Source organism: Ambystoma mexicanum, chromosome 11 (genome assembly GCF_040938575.1).
Source record: "Ambystoma mexicanum isolate Mex_15411 chromosome 11, UKY_AmexF1_1, whole genome shotgun sequence".
In the NCBI taxonomy this organism is placed as follows: Eukaryota; Metazoa; Chordata; class Amphibia; order Caudata; family Ambystomatidae; genus Ambystoma; species Ambystoma mexicanum.
Window position 1 is genome coordinate 26741451 of NC_090934.1, and position 26829 is coordinate 26768279.

At 49.3% G+C, this 26829-nt stretch overlaps 1 protein-coding gene across 4 annotated transcripts in view; it reads right to left on the reverse strand.

The window, feature by feature from the left end:
• Positions 1-5952: 5952 nt before the first annotated feature.
• S100PBP (S100P binding protein) overlaps positions 5953-26829 on the reverse strand; it is a 412424-nt gene continuing 391547 nt past the window's right edge. For all 4 annotated transcript variants that reach the window (XM_069625244.1, XM_069625243.1, XM_069625242.1 and 1 more), the window contains 2 exons: positions 7277-7376; positions 5953-7111 (listed from right to left, as the gene is read on the reverse strand). In XM_069625244.1, the coding sequence (XP_069481345.1) occupies positions 6967-7111; positions 7277-7376 (245 nt within the window). In that variant the 3' untranslated portion in view covers positions 5953-6966. The remainder of the gene's footprint in view (positions 7112-7276; positions 7377-26829) is intronic.

Consider the following 26829-nt stretch of genomic DNA (forward strand, 5'->3'; position numbering starts at 1 on the left):
CATGTCGAGCCAATGCTCACAGAAAGCAGATGGGGAGGCCCAAGTAGCTGCCTTAGCGATGGACTCTGAGGACATATATCTGAAAAGCAACTGCGGCTGCCTTGCCCCGCACCAGGTGTGCATGAATATCCTTAGGAGGTTTCAGCCCTTGGACGGTGAAAGACTCCATGATGCAGGCGGTGATCCGCCGAGAAATCGTTACCTTAAACGCCTGCTTGCCCTGAGGGTTACCGAAGGTCACAAAAAGAACTAAGCTCGGAAATCCTGTCCAGGTAGAATTTAAGAGCTCTTCGGACATCAAGACAGTGTAGAACCCTCTCAGCCTCAGAGGCAGGGTTCGGAAAAAAGACCGGTAGGGAAATCGACTGATTCAGATGGAATTCAGTCAAAACCTTCAGCAGAAAGCCCGGGTTCGTCCGAAGGACTACCTTGTCCTTGTGAAAGTCCAAGAAAGGATGCTCCACCCAAAAGGCCTGGAGCTCACTCACTCTCCTTGCTGACGTAACTGCAACCAAAAAGGACACTTTCCAGGACAAGTGCTTGAGGTCCACATTAGCCATTGGTTCAAGGGGTTTATGGCACAGCGCCGTCAGGACCACATTTAGGTCCCACGGCGGGTGCAGATTACGAACCGGAGGGTAGAGGCATGTCAAGCCAGCAAAATGCCTCTTCACCACTGGGTTAGCCAGGGAATAAGAACACTGGTCTGTAGAAAAATAAGCAGAAACCGCTGAGAGAAGTCTTGCATGACAGAACATGAACCCCTGACTCTGCTAGGGAGAACACAAAGGACAGAACCGTGTTAATCGTGGCCACCCTTGGATCCAACTTCTTCTCCAAAAACCAATGACAGAACCTGAGCCATTTAATCTTGAACTGAGATCTGGTCGAGGGTTTCCTGGCTGCCTGGATAATACACATGTTATCCGTAGACAAATTCAGATGCTCCAAAGACTAACTCAGGCACCATGCCGCCAAGCTGAGCGATTGAGGGGAGGGGTGCCACACCTGCTGTTCCCCTTGGTGAAGAAGATCGGGAGTTACTGGTAACCTGATCGGCGGATACACTGACAGGTGTTGAAGCTCTAAGAACCAAAACCAGGCCGGCCAAAACGGGGCTATGAGTAGAAGGGAACAGTTCACCGAATTCTTCAACTTCCAAATTGCCCGGTGAACAAGAGGCGGGAAGGCGTAAGCTCTCATGTTGTGCCATGGAATCTCGAGAGCATCCCTCAGAGAGGAGGCTTCCATCCCCCCTCTGGAGGCATACTGAGGAAGCTTCTTGTTTACCGCCGTAGCAAAGGGGTCCACCTCCGGTGTGCACCAACATGAGAACATCCATGAGAGGACCCCCACCTTCAACTCCCACTCGTAGCTGACCACTGTCTGCTGGCTGAGGGCATCCGCTGTGACATTCAGCTGGCCCGGGATGTGTACTGCAAGCAGCCAGACACCATGAAGCACGGCCCACCACCATATCTGGATAGACAGGTCCACGAAGGGGGGAGGGGGGATTAGTTTCCTCTTGTTTGTTGATGTAATACATTGACACCACATTGTCCGTGCGTATGTGGACCACCTTGTTGGCAATGAGCGGTCTTAACGCCTTGAGCGCCAGAAAGATTGCCAGAAGCTCCAAATGATTTATGTGCAGGAGCTTGTCCTGAGGCGACCAGAGGTCCGAGACCTGAAGATCTAACGTCGCACCCCAGCCCAGCAGGGAGGAGTCCGTTGTGATCATCACCGTGGGGGCTGGGTCCTGAAACCCTGCACCCACCGACAGGTTGCTGAGAGATTACCACCAGTCCAGGTCCACTCATGGAATCCAGAATTATTATCCGCTTGGAATCCGGGTCCACAGCCCGACGCCAGGAACTCCGAAGAGCCATCTGGGTCCGTCTCATCTTGAGACGAGCAAGAGGAAGAGCCAGCACCCACGAGGCCATGAGGCCCAGAGCCTCTGGAACCACCAGGCCGACATGCTCTCCAACTGCACAAACATCTGACACGTGGCTAACAGATCCGCCATTCTGTCCCCGGTCAGGTACACTCTACAGTCAATCATGTTCCAGCGAAAACCCAGGAAAATCAGGTCCTGCGAGACCGTCATGGAAGATTTCCGCCAGTTCACCGACAGCCCAAGATGGAACAGGAGCTGAAGGAGAGACTGGAGATGGCCCGCTGCTGCTAGCAGACAAGGGCTGCGTTAGAGCCAGTCGTCCAAATACGGATACACATGGATACCCTGGAGACGAAGATAGGCCGCAATCACCAACATCTTCGTAAAGACGTGGCGCCGAGCTGAGGCCAAAAGGAAGCACTCTAAACTGGAAGTGCTCCTCTCCCAAAGAGAAGCGGAGATATCTCCTGTGTGGGTTCCAAATCAGGATATGCATGTACACGTCATGAAGATCCACACCGCTGAGCCAGTCGCCCCTCTGCAAGGAGGAGCGTATCTGGCTGGGCGTAATCATCTTGAATTTATCTTGGGGTAGGAAAAGATTGAACTGGGAAAGGTCTAGGATGGTGCGCAGGCCAGCCTGGTTGGTTTGGGCACCGTAAACAGCCGGGAGTAAAGCCCTCCCCTCGCTCCCCGAGGGGAACGGGTTCCACAGCTCTGAGGTCCAGAAGTTTCTGAACCTCGGCTTTGAGGGAGGGCGAGCCCAACAGCTGAAAAGGAGGGTTTCAGGGTGGGGTAGGGGATAGAGGTAAGCGGAAGCCCGCTCAGGCGACTGACAAGACCCATCTGTCTTCTGTGATGGTCTGCCACGTCTCCCAATGAGACGCAATGCGTCCTCCCACCGGGGTCTCGTGCGAGCGTGAAAAACCCTCATTTAGTAGGTTTATCGGTGGGGGTGCCACCTGAACCTGAGGAGGAGGCTGAAGAGCGGGAGGAAAAACTGCGTCCGTTGTTCCCTACGGCAGTTATTCCCCGCAGGGGTATTCACTCTGCGAGATTTGCGGTCGAGGAAGCCCCTAAAGCCAGAGGAGGGTCGTGACAACCGTCTCTGTGATTTGAAAGGAGCCTTAACCAGGACAATTACAGCTGTCTGAGTGCTATCCTGCGTCTTGGTGAGCTCCACATCTGTTTTAGAATGAAAGAGCTCCTTACCATCGAGCGGAAGGTCCAACACCTTGTCCTGCACGTCTTGAGAATTTAGTGGCATGCAGCCACGCCTGCCGTGAGGTATCAACCCCCACCATAAGGCTCCAAGCCGAGGTGTCTACGTGAAGAGCCCCAGCCTCCAGGAGATCCTGGGCGAAGACCCTGGCGTCGGATAGGCCACCCTTGAAGTCTTCCAACTTCTCGACCGGGATGTGTTCCTTAAACTCCGACAGACCTTTCCACATCCGCATATGAGCCCCAACTAATATCAACTGATCATTGGCCTGCCTGAGCTGCAAGGCCGAGTTGGCAAAGATTTTCCTCCCTAGGGAGTCAAGGAGCTTGTCCTCCTTACCCAGGACCTGAGTAGCCGTCGTGGAAGAGGATGCTGCAGGTCTGGATTGCAAAGTGGCCGCAGCCACCACTGTGGAGGAGGGAGGCGGACAAGACAGGACCACCTTTTCCGAAGAATGTAGCCTGTACCTCGCGTCAATCTTAATGACAAAAAGTCCTGAGTGGCTTTTCCCAGACTCTTCGGACCTCGGCCAGAACATCCTTCTGCAGGAACAGGCCGATACGCTCAAAGGGAGACAGGGATAAAGCCCCAGAGGGCACGCCCACCTGCGGATCGGGTGCCTCGGGCACCGGAACCTCTAAGAAACTCATGTCCAGGACCCGGTCATGAAAAGCTCTGATAGAGCGGGGAAGGTCCTTGTTGTCCTGATTGCCTTGAGGGTCATCCGACAGGTCAGGATCCCGCTGAGCCGTGTCAGGCACTGCCTTGTCTACTGGGGACAATGGAGGCAAAGGCGGAAGAACCGGGGGAGGCACCACGGGCAAGGGATGCCCCAGCTGAACCACCGGTGGAACGGGTGGAGCCGAAGGTGTAGGTGGACATATCCCTGAAAAGACCTTTGAAATATTCCCTCATGGGGTCGGTGCGCATAAGCGCTTGAAATTTAGAGAAAAAGGCATCCTCCGGAGACTGTTTCGGAACCCGAGGAGGCCTCTCATGAGGTGGACAAATCCAAGGACATAGCGGGGAAGGGTGCCACACCGGCCCCTCCACCGACGTATCCACATAAATCAAAGGTGCCGCCCCCGCGGGCAATGAAACATTGTGTGGAAGAGGCATCCGGCCGTTCCAATCATAAACCGGCCGGTAAGGATGCTCAGAAGGGACCTTAGGTTCACCCAAGGGACCAAGCCCTACACCAGAGGCCGATGGCGTAGTTGTAGGGGTAGCACCTAAAATGGCCGCAGCAGTCGTGGCGGGAACGGGCGCCATTTTGACCTCATCTGAAGGGAACTGCGGCACGTGCGGTAGTGAGGAAGGGGTCCCCGTCGATGGATCAGGGGAATTAATCTTAGCCTTAACATAAGGAACCTCGGCAGAGCCGGTACTATGAGGCCTGGAATGTTTTTGTGACATACCAACCGCCAACTGAGCCTTTGAAGGAAGGACCTCAGCACTGCCGGTAAAAGAAGAACTTTGCTTCTTTGCCCCCTCAACAGGTCTGGTGTCACAACAAGAGCGGGAACGGTGAGCAACAGCTTTCACCCACAAAGCCTTGACCGGCCTCAGAACTATTGGTAGCTTTAGCCTCTGAACGAGGGACCTCGGACCCAGGCCCGGAAAAAGCCTCATCTGCGCGGGCCTCGAACATCCGTTCGGTAACAAGCCCAGCCAAGGCCTCGGGGTGAACCCCCGGTCTTATTTTTGAGGGAAGCCGACAGAGGCCTCAGAGCAAGCTCCGGTACCCCACGACTCAGTAGAACTGGGTCTACAAACAGCCTCCACAGGAGGGGCCTCGGAGCGTACTCCGGTATTCACAGGCCCCTTACGGAGACCCTCAGAGAAAACTCCGGTAGAATTATTAGGCCCGAAGGGCACCTCAGGGCGAACCCCGGTGACTGAGTGATCAACACCCCTCCCGGCCCGAGAGGAACCCGGAAAGGTATCCCCGGCCGGGGTGCTCTGAAAAGTAAAGAACTTACCGGGCGTTGTTTCTTCTCGTCGATGAACACCTGAAAATGTGAAGGAGTTCGTCGGAACACCTCCTCCCACCGCTCCAACCGACGTTGAAGTGCCCAGACTGAAAGGGAGTCACAGTAAAAACAGGAGTCCCAACGGTGATCCGGACCCAAACTCTAAACAAAGAGGATGGGGATGCGCCCTCGCGAAGCGCCGGTGACAGGATGAACAATCAGGAAAGTCTAGCTTGAACGACAGACAGACCAGTAAATGAAAGCTAGCGAGAGCCAGAGAGGAAAAAAGGGAAGAAAAACTTATGAGGATGCAAGTGCGTCCGGCCCCGATCGAGTGGAGAAAAGGACTGATGGGAGATGTGCGGGGCGGAGCCAAGATGGGCGGGGTTACCTCCGCGTGCAAGAAAGAGGGACATTTTTGGAAAAAATGTGGATGCTTTTTACAAAGTGCTCCGGTCCCGTCCCACAGGACAGAGAGATGTCCCATAAGTATGGAGGAAAAGGGACGGGACGTAGGAGTATTTGAGGGAATACAACTTGAATATAAGGAAGCTGCAGACAGGAGGCGTCACCGAGCAGTAGCACCAACCCCTAGGGAGGAGGAAAACCGGTGGGAAGAGGGACAGCCCTACCGCCACTTTCCAAACCACTTTCCATCTGGTGCTTCATTTGTGTTGCCACCATTGATCAGCAATCTACTGAAATTGTGAAGAACCACCCCATAGCTACAGAATGGAAACCCTTGAAATAGGAGCAAGACTGCATCATTCAGGTCATCTCATTAAGTTGCAATGGTTCTGAATAACCCTGTACCCCAAAGGCCAACAATAATGGCCCTAATAAACACAAGACACTGGTTAAAAAGTGCAAAAACATTTATAACAACCAATGGATGGTAATAAAATGCAAACTTGATACAAATGTACAGTTAGTCATGAAAACATCAAAAACCTCAAAACATCAAAAACCTCAAAACACAAAAACAGGACTACAGAGGTTGGCCTTTCCACGTACCTCTGTCCACAGATTCTCCTCAGGACTCCAAGGGCCAGCCCCCACCAAAACTCCCAAGGTCAAACATAACCCATTAACTACCGAGCCCAGCTCAAGTGAACGAGTCTAGGGCCTGGCCCAGCAGGCGTTCGAGAAACTAGCAGTGACCATCCCAGCACAGCAGAGCATGGCTCATTTCAGAACTCCAGGGTGTGGTGTCTATCCCAGCACTTGGGGACAGCCCACACATACTCCCAGGGATAATTGCCACAACATCCTGAAGGACGGCCTTGCCAAAGACCACACAGGCTGGCACACTGGTGACTTCAGCATCTAACCCATCATTGATCTCCAGTACTTGACTTAATCCAGAGACGGGCAACCTACAGTACAGAGTGTTATTTCAAGGCTTCAAACCTCTTGTTTAGGGAACAATGCCTACAAAGCCTCGTCTTTTCCCCCACTGAGCTTAAATCACAAGCTTGGACACAAGGGTAACACCCAACTGATTCAGAAATGAAATTCTACTCCAGACGCCTATGTAAGTGGAAGTGCCTTGCCCATGTGGAATCCGTCTGGGTGTTCGTATGAATCCTTCAATGAGTTCCAAACAAAAAGGAACTAATACATTGTCGAATTACGCCAAATCCAACAAATCAATCTGATGCAAGATTACATCTGGTGTTGGTGACTCATCGCTGCCCTACTTCAACGCTGCTCAATTACAAATTGGCAACATTTCCCACACTACACTGCTGAACAGCTCTTTGGAAGGAAAAGTCGATCCAGGCAAAGGTGAACCGTCTTAAAATACAACACAAAGAACAAGCCATAACAACGTCAGACTGGACAAGCTCCCTCAAAGTTCCATTCCACAGTCATATTGATGAAAACAGGACAACAGCACTGCGCTGGAAGCCATCGGACAGATTCTGGAAGCGCCGGTTAACTCCTCCATTGTGGGCCATCCACTGCTTAAGGCTGTACTTCTTTGGATCCCTTTTTGCAAACCGGGGATAATTTCTGTAAAAAGACAAAAACATGAATGTGTATTAAGCACAGTGCTTGGTGAGAGTTGGCGTGGTGCTCAAGAGTAAAATCGGCATAACACACTACAGGCAAGAAGAAAATAGAATGCGGCCAGCAGACATCTGTACAGAAGCGCAGACTGAAGCTGTGGAAGACTACCTTGTGGTAAGGTCAGATGGGTGCTGCCAGCTTTGCTCTCGATTCCTGTACTCCACACTGGCCACTTGGTCCATCAGGGTAAGCAGTTCATCATAGGCATCTAAATTAAGTTAAGAAATGTGAGAAGATAGACTAACAGACCAAAGTATCCAAAATGTTAATTGCATACAAGGGGTATATTTAGCCATGGTTTTATTCCTAGAGTAGGGGACAAATGGCATGTCCAAGGGAAAGCATTCTTGCTGCATAAAATGGCTTACACACCATAAACTGCAGGCCATTAAAAAGAATGGCCTATAAATTGAATAAACAGTCACCAACATTTATTTTTCAATAGAAGAGCTGATCTAAATACACACCAAGAAACACCCTAACTGTTGGGGACAATTTTCATCTCATGGCTAATTTACCTTACATAGTCCCCCAGTAGCTTTGCTTGATTTGAAGAGGTTTTTTCTCCTGCCAAGAGTGAGACTTTTTCCCACTCTTAGGCATTTTTGCTACGTGTGTTCTAGGCTATTTTTGTGTTTAATGTATGGGGTTTCTCTGACCTCTATAGGAACCATCTTTATTCACGTGTGTTCCAAAGCACCCTCCGTGCAGTGACAGGGGTGTCGTAGCGACCCCCAGACTCCGTACCCTGGGACTGACTACTGTCTCCCAGGGCATGTAAAGTCCCCATTGACTGGGAAGCTTGACTCCCCTGCTGTTCGTAGCTTGAAGCTAGGAATAGTCAGTGTGTGGGCCTGAGCAGATCTCAGGGCTCTGGTTGCTGTATGTTGTGTGAAACGTGAGGATAGGTAGTCAGGGGGTGCGTTCTGGGCCTTGTGGGTGAGCGAGTACTTTGAGGGATATACGGTGCGTGATGGGCAGCCAATGTAGGTTACGTCTGGTGTTGGAGATGTGGGAGCGCCTGGGTATGTTAAGAGCTGCCCTTATGGCGTTATTCTGCGTGACCTGGAGTTTATCAAGGTTTCTGTGACTAGTTCCTAGGTAGAGGGCGTTGCAATAATCGATCTTAGAGAGGAGGGTTCTGGCAAGAATCAGACAGTTCCCCGGTGTCAAAAAGGGACGGCAAGCTGTAACCAATTTGCACGTATAGGATGGAGACAACTGCGTTGGTTTGTCGATTGAGAGATAAGGTGGAGTCTAGATATATTCCAAGAGTTTTTGTAACGTTGGAGACTTTGATATCGTTCCCGACAATAGTGAAGGATGTGTATTAAGGATCAAGTTTCGCGAGTTTAGGTTGAGAGCCTAGAATGACTAGCTCCGTTTTTTCATCATTGAGGCAGAACCCATGATGTGCCATCCATGCCTGGATGACAGTGTAGACTTCATTGAGACGTTTAGCGTCGGTTACATAGTCACCAGTGATGGGGATGAGTATCTGGGTGTCATCCGCATTGTTTGTGTAAGAGACACGCAGATAGTCAAGTATATCAAAAAGGGGTTTGGTTAACACGAGAGTGGGAGATACACAAGAACCTTGTGGGACTCCACACGGGACATGGGCCGGGTCAGCTGCGGCTAGAGAGGAGAAAACCCTTAGTTCTGTTTGATGGGAATGAGCTGATCCAAGATGTGGCTGCGTCTGAAAAGTGGGAAGCAGTCTTGAGGTGGTGGCAGAGGATTTGATGATCGACCAATTCAAAAGCTGCTGAAAGATCGAGGAGGAGCTTGCCCTTGTCTTTAAGAACCTCAATTTGGGTTTTCAAATCAATTAAGGCTGGCTCAGTGCCGTGTCTAGGGGGGAATCCTGGATTTGGATATAGGCTGCTCGATCAAGAAATTTGAGGAGGTAAGGCACCGTGGTAATAGGTCTGTAGTTAGACGGATTACTGGGATCAAGATTACGTTTTTTGATTAAGGGGATGACCCAGGCGTCCTTGAGGTTGTCGGGTAAATTACCAGTTCAATCCGTGAGATTTTTTTTTTAATGTTAATTTTGGCTTGGAGCAAGGCAATTTTATCAAGCAGAGCCTTTTGTCTGTTAGTGTCACAACCGCGGGTTCCTGGCGTTTATGGAAGAGGTGGAAACATGGCGGCCGTCCGACTGTGCCGCCACGTTGTGCTCCCAAGCGCTGTTAGCGGTCTAGTCTTTTCCATCATGGCCGTCGCCGAGTGTATTTCCCTGTTTAGGCTCGGCGCGTTGCAACTTCTGATTCCTCTTTGTTGCTAGCGCTCCGTAGTTCTCTCGCTTGGCGGAGTTCTGCCCCTGTCCTCTTTTTCCCCCCGCTTGCCTCTTATTCCGTTGTCTTCTCTTCCCTCTCTTGCTGCGCCCCTTTCTTCTCTTGGGCGCTTGGTTGGCTTGCTTCCCTTCGCTCTATCCTGCCTTGCCCTCTTGAGGTTTCTCTCTCGCCCTGGCTCTCCTCCCCCCATTTGATTCCATCAGTTCCGTTCTCTCAACACACCTTGCTGAGCCCTTACCTGCTGGGTTTGCCGGTATCCATATTCAGCTAGACTTGGATTCTCCTCTCGTTCCGTATCATCGGATTTCTACGCTCCGAAGGGGTTTGTGCCGCAAGGCTTTTCCCCTTGCTCACTTGTCAGTCGCGAGGGGGAGTCACCGTTGATTCGTTCCCAAAGGGTCACGGTGGCTTCCTCCCGAGGCCGACCCTATCTACACAAGAGGAGGACTCCTACTCGTCGATCCCGCAGAAAGAAGTTGGATTTCTCATCATCATCAGGTGAGGAGGAAGGGGAGCTTGAAGACTCTCAGGGTTCGAGTGGGGTGGACGATATAATGGATAACCCTGTCGATACGCCCACAGCATCAGGCATTGTTGATAGCTTGCAACGCCCGGATACTGACATGGCAACTCCCCAGCAACTTCAAGAATTGGTCACGGCAGTACAAAACTTAAACCTGGAAGTTCAAGCCCTTAAGACTGCCAATACTGCTCTCCAACAAAGTTACCGCCAGAGAACAGCAAGTCACAGATCTACCCCCTTTGCCTCTGGTGTCAGGCAAATTCGACGGATCAGAGAAAAAAGTCAAAGAATTCCTGGAAGCTTGTAATATCCATTTCGGTTTCAGACAGAACGCCTTTTCCTCCAATCACGCTAAAGTGGGGTTTATGATCACACACATGACTGGTAATGCCCTAGCGTGGGCTACCCCATTGGTGTCCCAGTCCGACCCAGTGTTACAGAACTTTGTAGCATTCAAGGATCTTCTTAAGCAGACATTTCTTCGCACTGAAAGCGCTCACCTGGCTAGTGAAGACCTGTTGGATGTTCGTCAGGGTGGTTCTGACCTACTCACTTACATATCCTCCTTCAAGAGACTGGCTGCAGAAGCTGGCTGGCAAGAAGAGGCTCAATACACCATCTTCAGGAGGGGTTTGCGCGAAGAGCTGAAGGACGAGCTTGCTAGGATCCCTCGCCCAGATTCTTTCTCAGATCTCATAAAGGCTGTTGTACGGATAGATTTTCGGTTGACTAAACGGAAGAATGAAAGGAGAAAGACCCGTAACTCCAGTTCTTACCCAGAGACTCACCCATCGACCTCCTCACCTGCTACTCGTCCATCCACCTGGGAAGAACCTATGCAAATAGGAGCAACAAGAGCACCCTTGACAGCGGAAGAGAAGGGAGGGCAGCCTTTGTCTATACTGTGGCTCCTCCACACACCTCGAGAGACTGCCCAGATGTATCCCCCAGACGTCCGGGAAACGAACACCCTCGGTAGTTGGCAGGACGGACTACCGAGGGGCTTTCCCCAGTTCCTACGTCACTCTTTGTTACTTCAGCCCAACCCTCGGAAGACCAACGTTTGATGGTGGTATCCGTCCAGCTTCAATTCAGAGGAAAGGAAATGGAGACCCTGGCCCTGCTGGATTGTGGAGCAGCAGGGAACTTCCTGGACACCCTATGGGCCGACAAGGTAGGCCTTCGCAGGATAGCCAAGAAGGAAGACCAGAAGGTAGAGGGAGTAGATTGTACCCCTCTGTGCTCAGGCCTCATTACCCACACCACAGAGGAGGTACGGGTATCCATTCAAAAACATACTGAAGTACTGAGCTTCGATATCATCCGCCCAGCTCATTTCCCAGTCATTTTGGGGATTGGTTGGCTCCGACGACAACCCTACCATAGATTGGTCTACAAATCTTCTAAGTTTTCGTTCTGCTTACTGCCAGGAGAAGTGTCTTCCAGGACCCTTGTTCGAAAGTGTCAAGACGGTGTGTGCCCCTGAGAGGAGCACGATCCATTGTATCCCAAGCTGTCTTCAGGAGTACACAACAGTGTTCCAAAACCAACAACCTATGGAACTTCCTCCTCATCGACCTGAGGACTGTAGGATAGACTTAGTCCCTCAGGCTCTGGTTCCGTTTTGCAGAATGTATCCCCTTTTACTTGTCTGAAAAGGAAGTCCTTAGACGCTACTTAGATGACAACTTAGCCAACGGACTTATCCGACCTTCCAGATCACCAGCAGGAGCATCTCTATTCTTCATTCCCAAGAGGGACTCCAAGGACCTACCTTGTATCGATTACAGAGGCCTCAACCAACTTACCATCAAGGACCGGTACCCTATGCCCATTATCTCGGAGATCCTGGAGACTGTCCAAGGCTCGGTAGTTTTTTCCAAACTCGACCTACGTAATGCTTACCATTTGGCTCCGCATCAGGACCGGTGACTAATGGAAAACGGCTTTCCGCACTCCCTATGGGCTGTTCGAATATCAGGTTATGCCGTTCGGACTGGTAAATGCTCCCTCGATCTTTCAAAGGTTTATGGACCGCATATTTTCTGATCTATTGGGCCAAAACACTGTTGTCTACTTAGACGATATTCTGGTTTACTCCCGTCAGACCAAAGAGCATACTCGACATGTGAAGGAAGTATTACACAGGCTGCAGCAACATCATTTGTTGGTCAAGCCGGAAAAGTGGGCTTTCGCCAAATCCTCTGTCTCCTATCTGGGGTTTATTTTGTCCAGCGAGGGGATCACCATGGATCCCAAGAAGGTCGAAGCTATTCTAGGCTGGCCCTCCCCTTCGTCGGTCAAGGAGATTCAAAGATTTTTGGGGCTGGCCAACTTTTACCGGAAGTTTATTCCCGAATTTTCCAGACTCACTCTGCCTATCACCTCCTTACTAAAGAAAGCCTCCATGCCTTTTCGCTGGTCAGGGGAAGACGAGGAGAGTTTCATCTGCCTGAAAAGAAGGTTCTGTTCTGCCCCTATTCTGAGACAGCCAGACCAACTGCTACCCTTTGTCCTTGAGACAGACGCCTCCGCGGGTGCGGTAGGCGCCGTTCTCCTACAATCCAATCAGGGCCAAGTACATACCATGCCTATTTCTCCAAGACTCTGAACCCTAGTCAGCTGAACTACTCAGTCATAGAAAAAGAGCTCTTAGCTATGAAACTGGCTTGTCTAGAATGGAGGCATCTGCTCCAAGGAAGCTTACCCCCGTTCCCGATACGTACTGATCACAAAAACCTACAGATCCTACGTCAACAAGAGTGTTATAACACCAGACAAGCCCGATGGGCGCATTTCTTTGCACAGTTCCATTTTCTCATCACATACATACCTGGTACCCAAAACCAGGTTGCTGACGCCTTATCTCGCAGAGATGAGACCTCCCCGGGATATAAGAAAGAGCTCATGTTTCCTCATATCAAGATAATTTCCGCTGTATCGTCTTTCTTGGAAGAAGTGAGGGAAAGATCCCTTTCCCCAGATGAAACGCTCTTGCAAGTGGGGAGGACTCCAGTGGATCGGAGGGACGGTCTGTATTTCACTCGAAGGAGGCTTATCCTTCCATCACAGGACCTCACAATACAAGCTCTCCAGTGGTGTCACGACTCGAAGGTGGCTGGGGATAGAGGCTTACGAGGGACTTTGAAATTACTGCAGAGGTCCTTTTATTGTCCCGGTATGCGAGCCGATACTCAGACATACATCCAGACCCGTCTGACCTGTATGCAAAATAAACATTCCACTCGAAGTCCTCTTGGCCTGCTTCAACAAGACTATTCCCTCAGGCCCTTGGAAGCACATATCTACAGATTTCATCGTGGATCTACCGGTTTCCCAGGTCTGTACCTGTATCATGGTAACTGTGGACTCCTTCTCGAAACTGGCTCATTTTTCCACCCTTACCCAGGATACCCTCAGCCTCCCTTATGGCGGAAGTCTTCATGAAAGATATCTTCAGGTTGCATGGTCTCCCCAAAAAGATTGCGTCTGACCGTGGGAGCCAATACACCTCAAAATTCTGGACTGCCTTGTGCAAACTGCTGGGTATCGAAAGGGCTCTGTCTTCCGGGTTCCACCCACAGACTAACTGGCAGACGGAAAGGTTAAACGGGACCCTCAAGCAGTATTTGAGGTGCTTCATAAACAGGATCATAAACAGGATAACTGGGTTTCCCTCCTACCAACAGCTGAGTTCACTTATAACAATTCTGTACACAGCGCACTTGGAATTAGCCCTTTCTTTTGTACATATGGGTACCATCCTCAATCCATAGTACCCACCTTCTGGACTGAGACCCTCGTACCATCCTTAGAAACCTCTGGCGAAATTAAAGGAAGCCCATAACACCGCCAACCAAAGTCTTCTAAAGGCCAACACCCGAAACAAACTACAAGCTGATAAACACCGGAGACCTGTACCAGATTGGAACAGAGGTTCCAAGGTCATGCTATCCACCAAGTTTTTGCCCCGCTGGGTGCGTCCTTCTAAGCTATCTCCCCGATTCATTGGTCCCTTCGAAGTCCTATCCAGGATCAATCGAGTAGCTCATCGCCTCAGGCTGCCTAAAAATCTTAGCCGCATTCATCCGACCTTTCATACCTCTCAATTGCGTCCCTTTGTATCGGGGAACAGAAAACAGAATACCCCCAAACTCCACACTTTGCCTGCTCCCACCTCTGAGGAATACGAGGTCTCCCACATCCGGGATTCTTGATACCACAGAGGTCGCCTTGAATATCTTCATTGGAAAGGCTATCCTTCATCGGAGGATACCTGGGAACCCCGGACCCATGTGCATGCTTCCCGTTTGCTACGTCAGTTTCACAGATTACATCCCAGCAAGCCAGGGGGAACCCGACTTCGAGGGGGGCATACTGTCACAACCGCGGGTTCCTGGTGTTTATGGAAGAGGTGGAAACATGGCGGCCGTCCAACTGTGCCGCCACGTTGTGCTCCCAAGCGCTGTTAGCGGTCTAGTCTTTTCCATCATGGCCGTCGCCGAGTGTATTTCCCCGTTTAGGTTCGGCGCTTTGCAACTTCTGATTCCTCTTTGTTGCTAGCGCTCCGTAGTTCTCTCGCTTGGCAGAGTTCCGCCCCTGTCCTCTTTTCCCCCGCTTGCCTCTTATTCTGTGGTCTTCTCTTCCCGCTCTTGCTGCGCCCCTTTCTTCTCTTGGGCGCTTGGTTGGCTTGCTTCCCTTCGCTCTCTCCTGCCTTGCCCTCTTGAGGTTTCTCTCGCCCTGGCTCTCCTCCCCCCATTTGATTCCATCAGTTCCGTTCTCTCAACACACCTTGCTGAGCCCTTACCTGCCGGGTTTGCCGGTATCCATATTCAGCTAGACTTGGATTCTCCTCTCGTTCCGTATCATTGGATTTCTACGCTCCGAAGTGGTTTTTGTGCCGCAAGGCTTTTCCCCTTGCTCGCTTGTCAGTCACGAGGGGGAAGTCACCGTTGATTTGTTCCCAAAGGGTCACAGTGGCTTCCTCCCGAGGCCGACCCTATCTACACAAGAAGAGGACTCCTACTCGTCGATCCCGCGGAAAGAAGTTGGATTTCTCATCATCGGGTGAGGAGGAAGGGGAGCTTGAAGACTCTCAGGGTTCGAGTGGGGTGGACGATATAACGGATAACCCTGTCGATACGCCCACAGCATCAGGCATTGTTGATAGTTAGAGCACCATTCAGCGTCAGGTGTGTATGTAACGAGTGGGGCAACTGGGACTCGAGTTCCTGGAGTATCTTGAAGAGTTACCTAGTATTAGATTGGGCTTGAATGATGCTCTTAGTATAAACATCTTTTTGCAGCTTATATGGCTTCTTTGTATGTAATGGAGGCTAAGGTAAAGTTAGTGCGGCGTGAACCATGAATTGAGGTGGGGCCGCGGTTTTTGTTTGCACAATTTGAGGGGGGCGATGGAGTTGAGGGCTTTTAACATAACGCGGTTATAAGTATCTACCAATAGAGTGGGGTCCGTGCAAGTGGAGGACACTTGATTAAGTAGAGGGAGAAGTTTCTCAACCATAATATCCTTTTTGTTGTGTGCGTAAGTGGGAGGGGCAAGGTAAGGCAAGGTTAGTTATATAACTTTCCTCGTGTCTTTCTCTAAATTCCTAACCCATGTTGGGGATCCTTTGTTCATCTTTTTGGCGGGCTTCTACCGAGAAGCCCTCCTTTCGGCGCCACTGGGTCTGGGGTGGGTCCATTGTGTGGGAAGGGGAGTAGGACCCCTGGACAGGGTTGCCTCAGTAACCCATGTCCCACTCTATCCCGATAGGCTGGAGGGTCTCCCACCAAGATGACCACTCCACTGTGTGAGTGACAGCTAGGCTGTATGAATGGGGATCTTTTTGCATAAAAGCAGGGTCCTGAGGACTGGAAGAGCAAGACGTCGCCACTGGGACTAAGAAGCCGAAGAGGAGAGAAGCCAAAGACATCTGCAACGACTGAACCATCGGTGAAGCCCTGCTGCAGCGTCTCACCACTTTTCTTCACACGACGAGAGAAGATCTTCATCTGCAAGAGCCTTCACTTGAGATGGTGGGGCCAACCAGTTTGCCAATCGCCTTCCCGGACGTTCCTTGGTCGAATCACCAGTGCCCTGTACTCAGAGACCGGATAGCCAGGCACCAGTCCACGATTTAAAGGAGCGTACCTTTTATTAGTCGGGCAGCAACGCGGCTGGTTTCATCCCTGGGTAGTGCAGTAACTCGAACCTTCCTCCACGAGAGCCTCTCTTCCTCTGCTGGATCCCCCGACACTGCATGAACAACCGCCACCGCAGGAGCCACTTCATTTATAAGGTACATTGTTCCGCCAGGCCGCCCCTTCTGCGTGGTAGTGCTAAAGTTGTTTTAAATCCTTTACCTACCTGTTGGGTTGGCCGCCCCTCTCTCAACGTTGTCTTTCACCTTCTGCATCCACCTTTTCAAATCGTTAAAGACTTGACTGCAGCTACAAGAACATAGGCCTACTGACTCTGGCTAAATTTGTTGGAACTACCTTCTCTAGATTGCGTCTCAACTAGAACTGTGTTGGTGCACCTACTTATAACCACCCTTTTCTTCCCACTTTTAAACCTTGAAATGCCATTTTGCTCAGTTTTCATTTAAGTAATTTCTATACTGATGCACTGCCTTCCTTAAACTGGTTCACAAACTTATAGAAAGTGTTGCAAGGGTGTGTAAGAAGATATTTCTGTATAACCTGTGCTTTCCCTCCCTTATGAGAAATTGATAGAGTGCCATTTGTGTTTGGTTTACACTGCCGTTTTGCTCAGTTTTCACTCTTGCTCAAACTTGTCTACAATTTACCTAGTGAGTTGTGTATACTTTGACCGAATTTAACTTGCTTCAAGTACTGTGATAGATGTGTTTTACTAGAAGTGTATAAAATAAATATATATATATATTCTTTTACTACAAAGCTTTGGTCAGCGTTTCCTTGTTCCATAGTACTGAAGGCCTAATGTGTAAACCATGAATACTGCTCATCTCCCTCTTGAGATAAGTTTGACTGCTCAGCCACCGCTACCAACTAAATCTTTGTGGTACAGACATACCAAAGGGGATTTATTGCTCTCACCTGTAGTCCTAATATTCTGTAGTGCTCCCTAAGGGAACTGCACAGGATTCTGCCTAACATAAGGTAAGAATGAGTGCAGTCCAACTGGTGTGGAACTACACAAAACATCTCTTGGTATTAGGTAACCCAACTTTTAGTATAGGGCCTGTACTACACAAGTCGGTAGAGTGGCTGAGCAGCCAGGCTTATCTTAAGAGGGGTCATGTGAGCTTTAGAGCTGTGCAATGAAACTAGTAAATGCAAGTATCCAATTAAAAACTTGCAAAGTTATATGATATAATACATATTTATACACAAAGATATTTAAAGCATTGTTTTGAAAGCGGTAATTACCTGTAACATTAATCCCAAGATAGGATCCAATTCAAACAGTGAACAATAAAGCAGGTGAGTAAGTCATTTATATGGTACACATGTTCAAGCACCCATAGGGGACGTCATTTGAGGTCAGCATAGAATTTATATAGCATCACCTTTGCACTATTGAGTTTAAGTGAGGAAAGGTTAGGGGGTTAGATCAGAACAGACTGATTTGAACTGTTCGTTTTTCCAAAAGGGATGCAGTCAGTCCGTTATCCCCACCCGTCGGGAGAAGGCCAAGGGAAAAGGCATTCCCCTCTCTGCAGCTCCGCTGCGAAGGAAGCTGCATTCTACTGATCTACGCCGTGAATACAGCGAGATGAGCCCCAGCCCCTGCCTGCCATCATTGCTGGCCACGTGAGCGGCCAGCCGTAACTTCGCGGCTCTGGTTACCCAGGCAACCAGCAACAAGCTGGAGCCCGGGAAAATGCCAACGACACCGCCGCAGCCCAGGGCCGCTATTTGCTTCCATGGCCTCCCAGCCCCTGCCCCTCCTGGCTTAAATGGAGCTGGAGAAGGCAGACAGGCGAAGCCGCCGGGAGAAGGCTAAGGGAAAAGGCCCCCCCCCCCACTCAGTAGCTCTACGCTGCTCAACGGTGCAAAACAGCACCTGCTGTCTCTGTCTCCAGGTAAGCCCAACCTGACTCTGATCTCCTTGGCCGGTAAACATGCCAGCAACTCCTCACGAACCCCGCCATGCAGCACTAGAAACAAGAGACTCTGCTCGCGCTCCCTCAAACCCCTTACCGTATCCTACTCCCTCTGCACACGCAACCGCAACTGGAGGGTGGGAGGTAGGTTCCCAATACCGCCGCAACCAAAAGCCGCCTACGTTGGCCAACACTATCGCCTCCCGCACGCGCCATGCGCCTACAGCAACCCCCTGCATCGTGGCTGCCACACCTGCCTACTCTTCCGGCAGTACGGCCCCATTACGCCCGACTAATTTTGTCACCTCCAAGGATCCTCCGCGGCATCAGGACAGCCGTATCGGCCCCACTGACATATGCATCAATCGCACCCAAGGGACCAGTTTTCCTGCTTTGGCCAATCCTGCCCTGACACTATCTTTGAGCTCGCCAACATCCTTGCTGGCACAGCCTAAAACTTGTTTGCTTTCCCAGTCAGCTGATGCCACTTCTCTGCAGTCACCTGCTACCATGTACCTGCCACCTCGTGCACACCCCCTGCTAATTCTGTCAAGGTGATGCCCTCCATGCCTGCGCCGCATGTGGTCTATGAAATGCCCTCCATGCCTGCGCCGCATGTTGATCCTTGCTTACCATCTGCCAGTGTTATCAATGTAATGCCCTCCTTACCTGCTACGACACTTGTACCATTGCCACTATCTGCCACTGTTGATACTGTAATTCCAACATGTCTGCACCAACTGCTGCACCCTTATCCACATCCACCTCCTGTCCAACCCCCACGCTCTTCTGCGCACTGATTAATGCTTGCTCAGTTCCCGGCCACGCCCTCGATATAAATGAGAATGCATTACTTACCGTAAAAGCATTTCTGATGGTTGTATCTGCTTAGATTCACATGCTGTGCATAGGTCCGACATCCAGTGGTCACTGCGGAGTATTGCATTTTGTTTTTCGTAGTCGAAAAGGGACGTCGACAAGGCGTGTCTGAAACACACGCCCTCGATATAAATTACCTCATTATTAAAGACAACCTTGACCTCTTTATAATCACAGAAACATCGCTCAATGAAGGATCAGGTCCTGCACTCTCACGAGCCATCCCTACAGGTTATACGATATTTAGGGAATACCGAACTCAGAGGTGGGGGCGTCGCCCTCATTGCTAGGGAAGCTCTCGATATCAGGGAAGCCGAAGGGCAACATAGCAACAACTGCGACTACCTCTTTCTTAAAATTAACATCCCACAATTGCACCATTTCCATGCATATTTATCAACCTCCAGGTCCTATTGAGGGCTTCCAGGAGAACCTTATCCTCTCCATCTCAGACAACATCAAAAAGACCTCCCAAGTCCTGCTCTTGGGCGACTTGAATCTAGGCCTCAATGACCCCAAGGACTCCCATGCCCACACCCTGAATAAAGCCCTCTCCACACTGGGCTTTGCCCAAACCATTTATGAACCAACACGTCAAAAGGCGAACTTTGGACTGGATCAGTCAGCATAACTGCACTATCCAAATAACCGCTAACACTCCTATCCCCTGGTCCGACCACCACTATATTCAATTTAACCTCATTATCAAAACAGGTCCCACCTTGCCCGGAGGTGCTAGCGAGAAGCTCATGTCAATTGACAGAGAATATTGCACCCTTTCTAATGGTGCCCGCCCTGCAGGCTCCCTTCAACAACCCCGAAATCCTGGCTAGTACTTTCAAACACATTGTCACCCAGGCTGTGGATGCCATTGCATCCCTCTCTCTAAAGAAAGCCAAAAAGTCAAACATTCCAACACATGGTTCTCTAAGGAGCTGCTTGACCAACGCTCCAAAAAAAGGCTGGCACTCTCCACCTGGAAAGCTAACCCCTCTGAAGCCACTAGGAATGCTTTTAAAAGGCAAGATAGATGTGATAGGATTGGAGGGGGAGTCGCCCTTATCCACAAAGACTCACTATCCATCAGATTAGCAATCCATAGTACATGGGGTGGTAATGCTGATTTCCTATCAGCCAAGCTTCTGCTCTCCCCCAATAATCTAATCCACATCCTATACAGACCTCCAGGGCTCCCAGCTGACTTCCAAGAGCACCTTTCCCATCAACTCAGCAACAACATTAAAAGTCCTCCAAAATCCTTCTATTAGGAGACTTATATTTAGGAAACAATGATCCAAAGGATAAATCCGCCGCAACCCTAGCTAAAGAACTCACAGACTTAGGTTTCTCCCAAAGAGTCCTCACCCCTACTCACTCGAAAGGCCGCACCCTTGACTGGGTCATGGATCACAACTGTGCATCCAACATTACCTCAAACACAGCCCTTCCTTGGACGGGCCACACATGCATCGAATTCCTCATCCCCACCAACCCTAAACCTAAGACTCACCCACGCACCACCTGCCACAATAAGAAGTTCTAAAAAACTCAATGCAGACAACTTGCGTCCCCACCTTAAAAGCCCCTGCCTAGCACCACCTTTCTCTCAGGACCCAAATATACTATCAGCTATCTTCAATGATATTCTCACCAATGCCATAAACTCTATAGTCCCACTTGAAAGTAAGAAGGAAAAAAAAAATCCTTTCACTGCAACTCTTGGTTCTCGGAAGAACTCCGGACCCTCAGAGTTCAAAAGCGCCAGTCGCTTAAAAACTGGCAAATGGATCCGAGTGATCTAAATAAGAGCCTCTTCAAACAAATATCCCTCCAATCTAAAAAAGCCATCGTAGCAGCAAAATCCAGCTCCTTCAATGATAGGATCTCAAAGGCCAACTCCCAAGCTAAAGAACTAGTCACAATCTTTAATGAATTAGTCACTCCTCCGGCTACCGCTGACGAGATAACTAAAGACAAAGCCTGGTGTGCCAGCATTCAGTCCGCCACGCTCAATAAAATAAAACTCCTCCAGAACAAAATCCAAAACCACTGCAAAGCCCTCCCAAACCAAAAAACCAACCGCCCTACACAAGACAAGCGTAGTAATCTCAATCACGCTCAATTCTCCTTCAGAAACGTCACTGAACCCGAGGTCCTTAATCTCATCAAAAACCTCAAATCATCCCTCTGCAAAGCAGACATTTGCCCTCCCAAAATCATCAAGGAATGCACCAATGACCTAGCACCCCTGATTACTGCCTTCATTAACGCATCTTTCCAAACAGGAGCGGTCCCAAACAATCTCAAGGAAGCCTGGGTGCGGCCACTTCTAAAAAAAGGCCACACTTGACCCAGCCCAACCCAACAACTACAGACCGATACAGTCCCGTTCCTTCTAAAAATCCTGGACAAAGCACCACACATCCAGATCCAATCATACATAGAAGCTAACTCCATACTAGGCAAAAGAATCTGGCTTCCATGTCGGGCATGGAACAGAATCCGCCTTATTAGACCTAAAAAATCAAATCTCACAGATCATGGACAAAGGCAAACCTGCCTTGCTCCTCCTCAATCTATCAGCTGCTTTTGACCTGGTAGATCACCAAACACTAACACTCACCACCCTCACCAATGCAACCCATTTCTCTAATCAAGCAGCATCCTGGATCAATTCCTTCCTTGAAGGAAGAGTCATGAAGGTCTACTCCGACACAGCCAACGCAGATCCTACCACTATAAACTGCGGTGTCCCCCAAGGATCTTGTACAGCCCCCACCCTCTATAACCTATTCACATTCGACCTATTTGACTCCATGGGTGTTGCATATACAAACTATGCAGACAACACTCAAGTACTTTTACCCCTATCTGGACTATCACCAAGACACCACGGCCCTTCACAACATCTATGCCACGATCCAAGCTTGGATGGCAATCAACAGCCTCTGTCTTAACGGGGAGAAGACTGAAATTCTCATCCCGGGCCAGACAAACACATTATCGAAACTAAGCCCCCAATACAACAACTTCAACATAGACAACTCAACCATCTCCGTATCATCCTCTGTCAAGACTCTAGGTGTTCACATTGATGCAAATCTATCGATGAACAAACAAGTCAGCGCCATAGTCTCTGCATCAGTGTTCAGCACCAAACTCATCAATGCCATTAAACCCTACTTATCCACCCCCAACCTCTTGGCCATAGCTAGAGCAACTATAGGAGCCAAACTCGATTATTGCAACGCCCTTCTAGCCGGCAACTCCGCCAAAAACATTCACAGACTGCAAAACATAAAAAACAATGCCCTCAGAGCCGCCATGAGCATCCCTAGAAGAGACCATATATCCCACGCCAGACGTGAAGCACGGTGGCTCCAGGTCAAAGACCGTATTACTCTGAAAATCCTCACCATCACTCACAGGTGCATCAACAAAACCGCTCCAGCATACCTATCTGAAGCAATATCAAGGACCACATCCACTCACCCCACCAGAGCTCAGTACACCAATCAGCTACACATACCACGCATAAAGAGCCACAGCGGGAGGTCTAGGCTTCTCCTATATTGCACCGAAACTCTGGAACTCACTCCCTGCCACCCTTAGAGCTGAAACTTCCGTCTCTGTCTTCCGCAACAACCTCAAGGCCACTCTCCTCAACTAGCAAGTGGAAGACTGCCTCCTCCATTTCTGCCATGTATATTGTAATATAACACAAATGTAATATAACTATATTGTAACCTGTATATATACTGCTAATGACCATGTAACTAAGCTTTGTACTGTAACAAGTGCCACGATGTCCTCGGGCTGTTGTGCGCTATATAAATATGAATAAAACAAAAAACAAAATAAAGCCATCGCTAAAGCCAACATAATCCATGCCAAAGCCTCATCATTCAACGCTAGGATCAATGGTGCTAAATCAGGGTCCAATGAATTATTCACCATTTTCAGAGAGCTGGAGAAACCATCCAGCACCCCCCCCCACCCACTCCCCTCAAGCATGCAAGCTTGTGTAATGGTCCTCCTGTAACATCCAACACTGACGCACCATTTGACTTTAGAGACAGAAGTCGTAAAGCTGCTCAAATCCATCAAACCCTCCAACTGCAAGGGTGATGCCTGCCCGTCCCAACTTATCAAAGACTCAGCCACCATCCTCGCCCCATTCATAACTGCTTTCATTAACTCCTTCCAATCTGGACATGTCCCCACTGGACTTGAGGAAGCCTGGTTACGCCCGTTCCTTAAAAAAAAAAACATCCCTTGACCCAACAATTCCAGGAAACTATAGGCACATCACCACCTTCCCATTCCTACTAAAAATACATTTGAGACAAAGCAGCCTACCTGCAAGTCCAGAAATTCCTGGAAGATAACCATCTCCTCGGCCTGCGCCAGTCTTGTTTCCGCCCACGACATGGCATGGAAACGGCTCTCCTAGACATAAAAAAATCAAATGGACGATCTCAGAGACTCAGGCAAACCTGCGCTCCTCTTGCTCCTCGACTTATCTGCGGCCTTCGACCTGGTTGCCCATGACTCTGCAGCCATCTGGCATCAGCGGCCAACTTTTCCCCTAAAGTACGCGCATGGATCACTTCCTTCCTCCAAGAAAGGGCCATGAAAGTATTTTCAAACGCAGCCTGTGCCACCCCTAGCCTCATCAAATGTGGAGTCCCACAAGGCTCCTGCATTGCACCCACTCTATAACCTCTTCACGAGGCCTCTGTTCAACATCCTCGACTCCCTGGGCATCTCGTATACCAACTATGCGGATGACAGATGCTGATCCCACTCACTGGGAACTACCAGCAAGATACGACTACTCACCAACATATACTCCACTATTCAATCCTGGATGGCTGATAATTGGTTGTGCCTCAATAGTGGGAAAACTGAACTATTAATCGGCTCACCCACCACCCTGGCCAATCTCGACCAGCAGTACCTCTCCTTCACTATCAACAACATCCCCATCAAGGTTTTATACAATGTGAAGGCACTCTGAGTCTACCTAGACTCTGATCTGACCATTGACGGGCAGGTCAACGCCATTGCTTCCTCATCTGCATACTACTCTAAAGTTCTTAACGCTGATAGACCCTTCCTGTCTCGACAGAACTGCCTCACCATCGCCAGGGCAATAATTGGATCCAGGCTGGACTATTGCAATGCCCTCCTCATTGGGACTGTGTGTAAAAACCTGGCTAAGCTCAACCCTACTTAGCTCAAAGACTTGCCATTCATACCGCCACCAGACCTTTGAGACAAGGTTACTCGAACATGATTCGCACTCGCAAGACAAGGAAAGTCAGCGCTGGTGGCGCTAGCTTTCCCACGACGGCCGCCTACCGCTGGAATGCCCTTCCTACACACCTAAGAACGATAGAGCCCCACCAAGCAATCAAAACCAAGCTTTGTTTAAATTGTAGGAGTCCGCTATCTGTTGTGATAAGGACTGCGTTGATTATCAAATAATGATTTATGTAACTCTTGTAACTGCATACGAAGTCACCTATCAATGTACCTGTAACTAAGACACTACCTGGGTCACATGCCTCCACCAATTCACAATTCTTACAAATCTCCTGTAACAGCGCCTCGATGTCTCTGGGCTGCAAGCTGCACTATACAAATGGAAATAAATAAAAGTGTTCAACATTTAAAACCTGTAAGGGAACAAGCACCGCCAAAGCAAATAGGTTCAGAAGGAGGCCTTTATGGAGCCCAGACAGCCAAAGTCCATGGACAAAGTCAAAGTTCTAATGCTCTTAGAAAAATGTTCTTAAATAGGGTCCAAAAGAGAAGTCACAGCAACTCAAAAAGGGTTACCTTTGAAAGCAAAAGCTGTAAGGCAAATGCAGGCAAGTTGAGGGCAACTTAGTGTAGGGTTAAATCACACTACCAAGGATAAGAATCGCCCCAAATGGCCAAAGGATAAAAATGCCCGAAGCTCCACAGTATGTTGAAAATGAAGTGTTCCAGCTGGTTGCCTTCACGATCAATGCAGTAGACCCTGGTTCCTGGTACATGGTTGTGGTGACGAAAGGGAGGACGCCTGGTGGGCTCATGCGGCAGCACTCGAGGGGGACTCGGCAGCAATGGATTGCCATCGATTCAGCAGCTCTGGTTTTGGCGCCTTTTTCTCAGCGCCAATGAAGTACGAAAAGCTCTTGTTAGTATTTCCTTGATCCCTCTGTCCTGGACTCCGATCAGGAGACTCTGGGTGCAGATTTCTTGCTTCTGTAGGGTCCTCTGGATGCCCACGAAGATCTGGCCGGATTCGGACCTTGGAAGACAATGCACTCACAAGTGATTGAGGTACCCTGGGTATTGGGCTTCTGCAGACTTGAAAGGTCGCACCCAGTTGGGGCTTGCATCAAAATGGAGTTGGGCTCGAGGCTAGTTGGTCCCACCAGCCTAGGGGAGGAAGTCCTTTACGGGTTTTCCTGCTCGATTCAAAAAGGAAGTCAGCACAGCTGCAGAGCTTCACCAGGCACTTCGCGGTCCAGGAGTGCTGCTGGTGTCTTGTCTTCTGCTTCAGATGTGGTCCTCCAGTGGTCGACTCTGCTCTTATTCCCAAAAATCTCACTTTTTATGCAAGTTCCCATTCATTCACAGACCTCGGCTGTCAATCGCATCCTGCAGGACAACCAGCAGGCCAATTGGAACTGGTTTCATTCGGGCACACCAAGAGACAAAGGAAAAGTGCGTTTCGGGATCCTCCCTCACTTTCTGCCTTTCCAGACACACGAGCCTGAGCAGGCATCGGGACTGCCGTTTGGGGAAATGGTCACCCTTGTGTGCAGCACTGCAGCCGAGTTATCAGCTTGCAGATAAAGGTAACTAGGTAGTAAAAAAAGAAATCACTGCCAGCCATTCAAGTGAGTTATTGTAACAAATGCCCCAGCACTCCAAAGGGTGGTGTGTGTTGGACCCATAAAGTAAAGCTACAAGGGTCAATTAACTATTCTTGGGAACGGTACTTCACCCAAGAAAATATAGTTAAACATTAGAAGTCCAGGGGACTTCTCAGTGGCACTACACAAGGTGTGTGTCAATGCAAAACAGATGCCTATGGAGTTTACCAGACTCCAAGTAAGGAATATAGAAAATCAATGTCAGAAAAACATGGAGTTAGAAAAAAAAAAAAAAGTGCCAATCGCTCAGGAGTAAAAATTAAAAAGCCCCAAATCCAGCAAAAGGTCTTTAAGGTTAAAGGCAATTGGCACAGAAATGAAAATTCTCCTTAACACTAACCATAAAGCCAGGAAAAGGGCTTACAGTGCATTGATCGATAAACAACCATTACTGAATGCTGTAAAACTAGTCTTCCAGCCAATTCAATTTTCAGCATTCCTCCTTCATAAAGAAATTGCATACTCCCTGGGCGGCAAGATTGCATTCTACTAAGTATTCATCATAGTACTTCCACCCAAAGCAGTTTCAAGTGTTCATTCAGCAGTTGCTTTTACACAAGAGGAAGGCATGGATTTTCCTGAAAATACAGCTGCTATTTTCAGTTCAATCCTGCCAGTCACGTGAAAGAGATGCAACTCAGCCCCAATGTGATGAAGGCATGCAGAGTAAAAATGGAGATCGGCAAAGTGTTAACTGTAAGCATAACTGTGCTGCAGAGGACGAAAGAAAAATCAAACATTCTTGCAGTGTAACTTCCCTCCAGTATCCAAGTGCTTCACAACAACCATGCTGATATATTGCAAGTTATTATGGCTAATGAATGTCAACTATGTTTTTCTAAAGTCCAACTGGTGTGGGACTTCATAAGACTTCTCTTGGTATTAGGGACGCAACTCTTAATATAGGCCTGCACTACACACAAGTCAGAAGAAT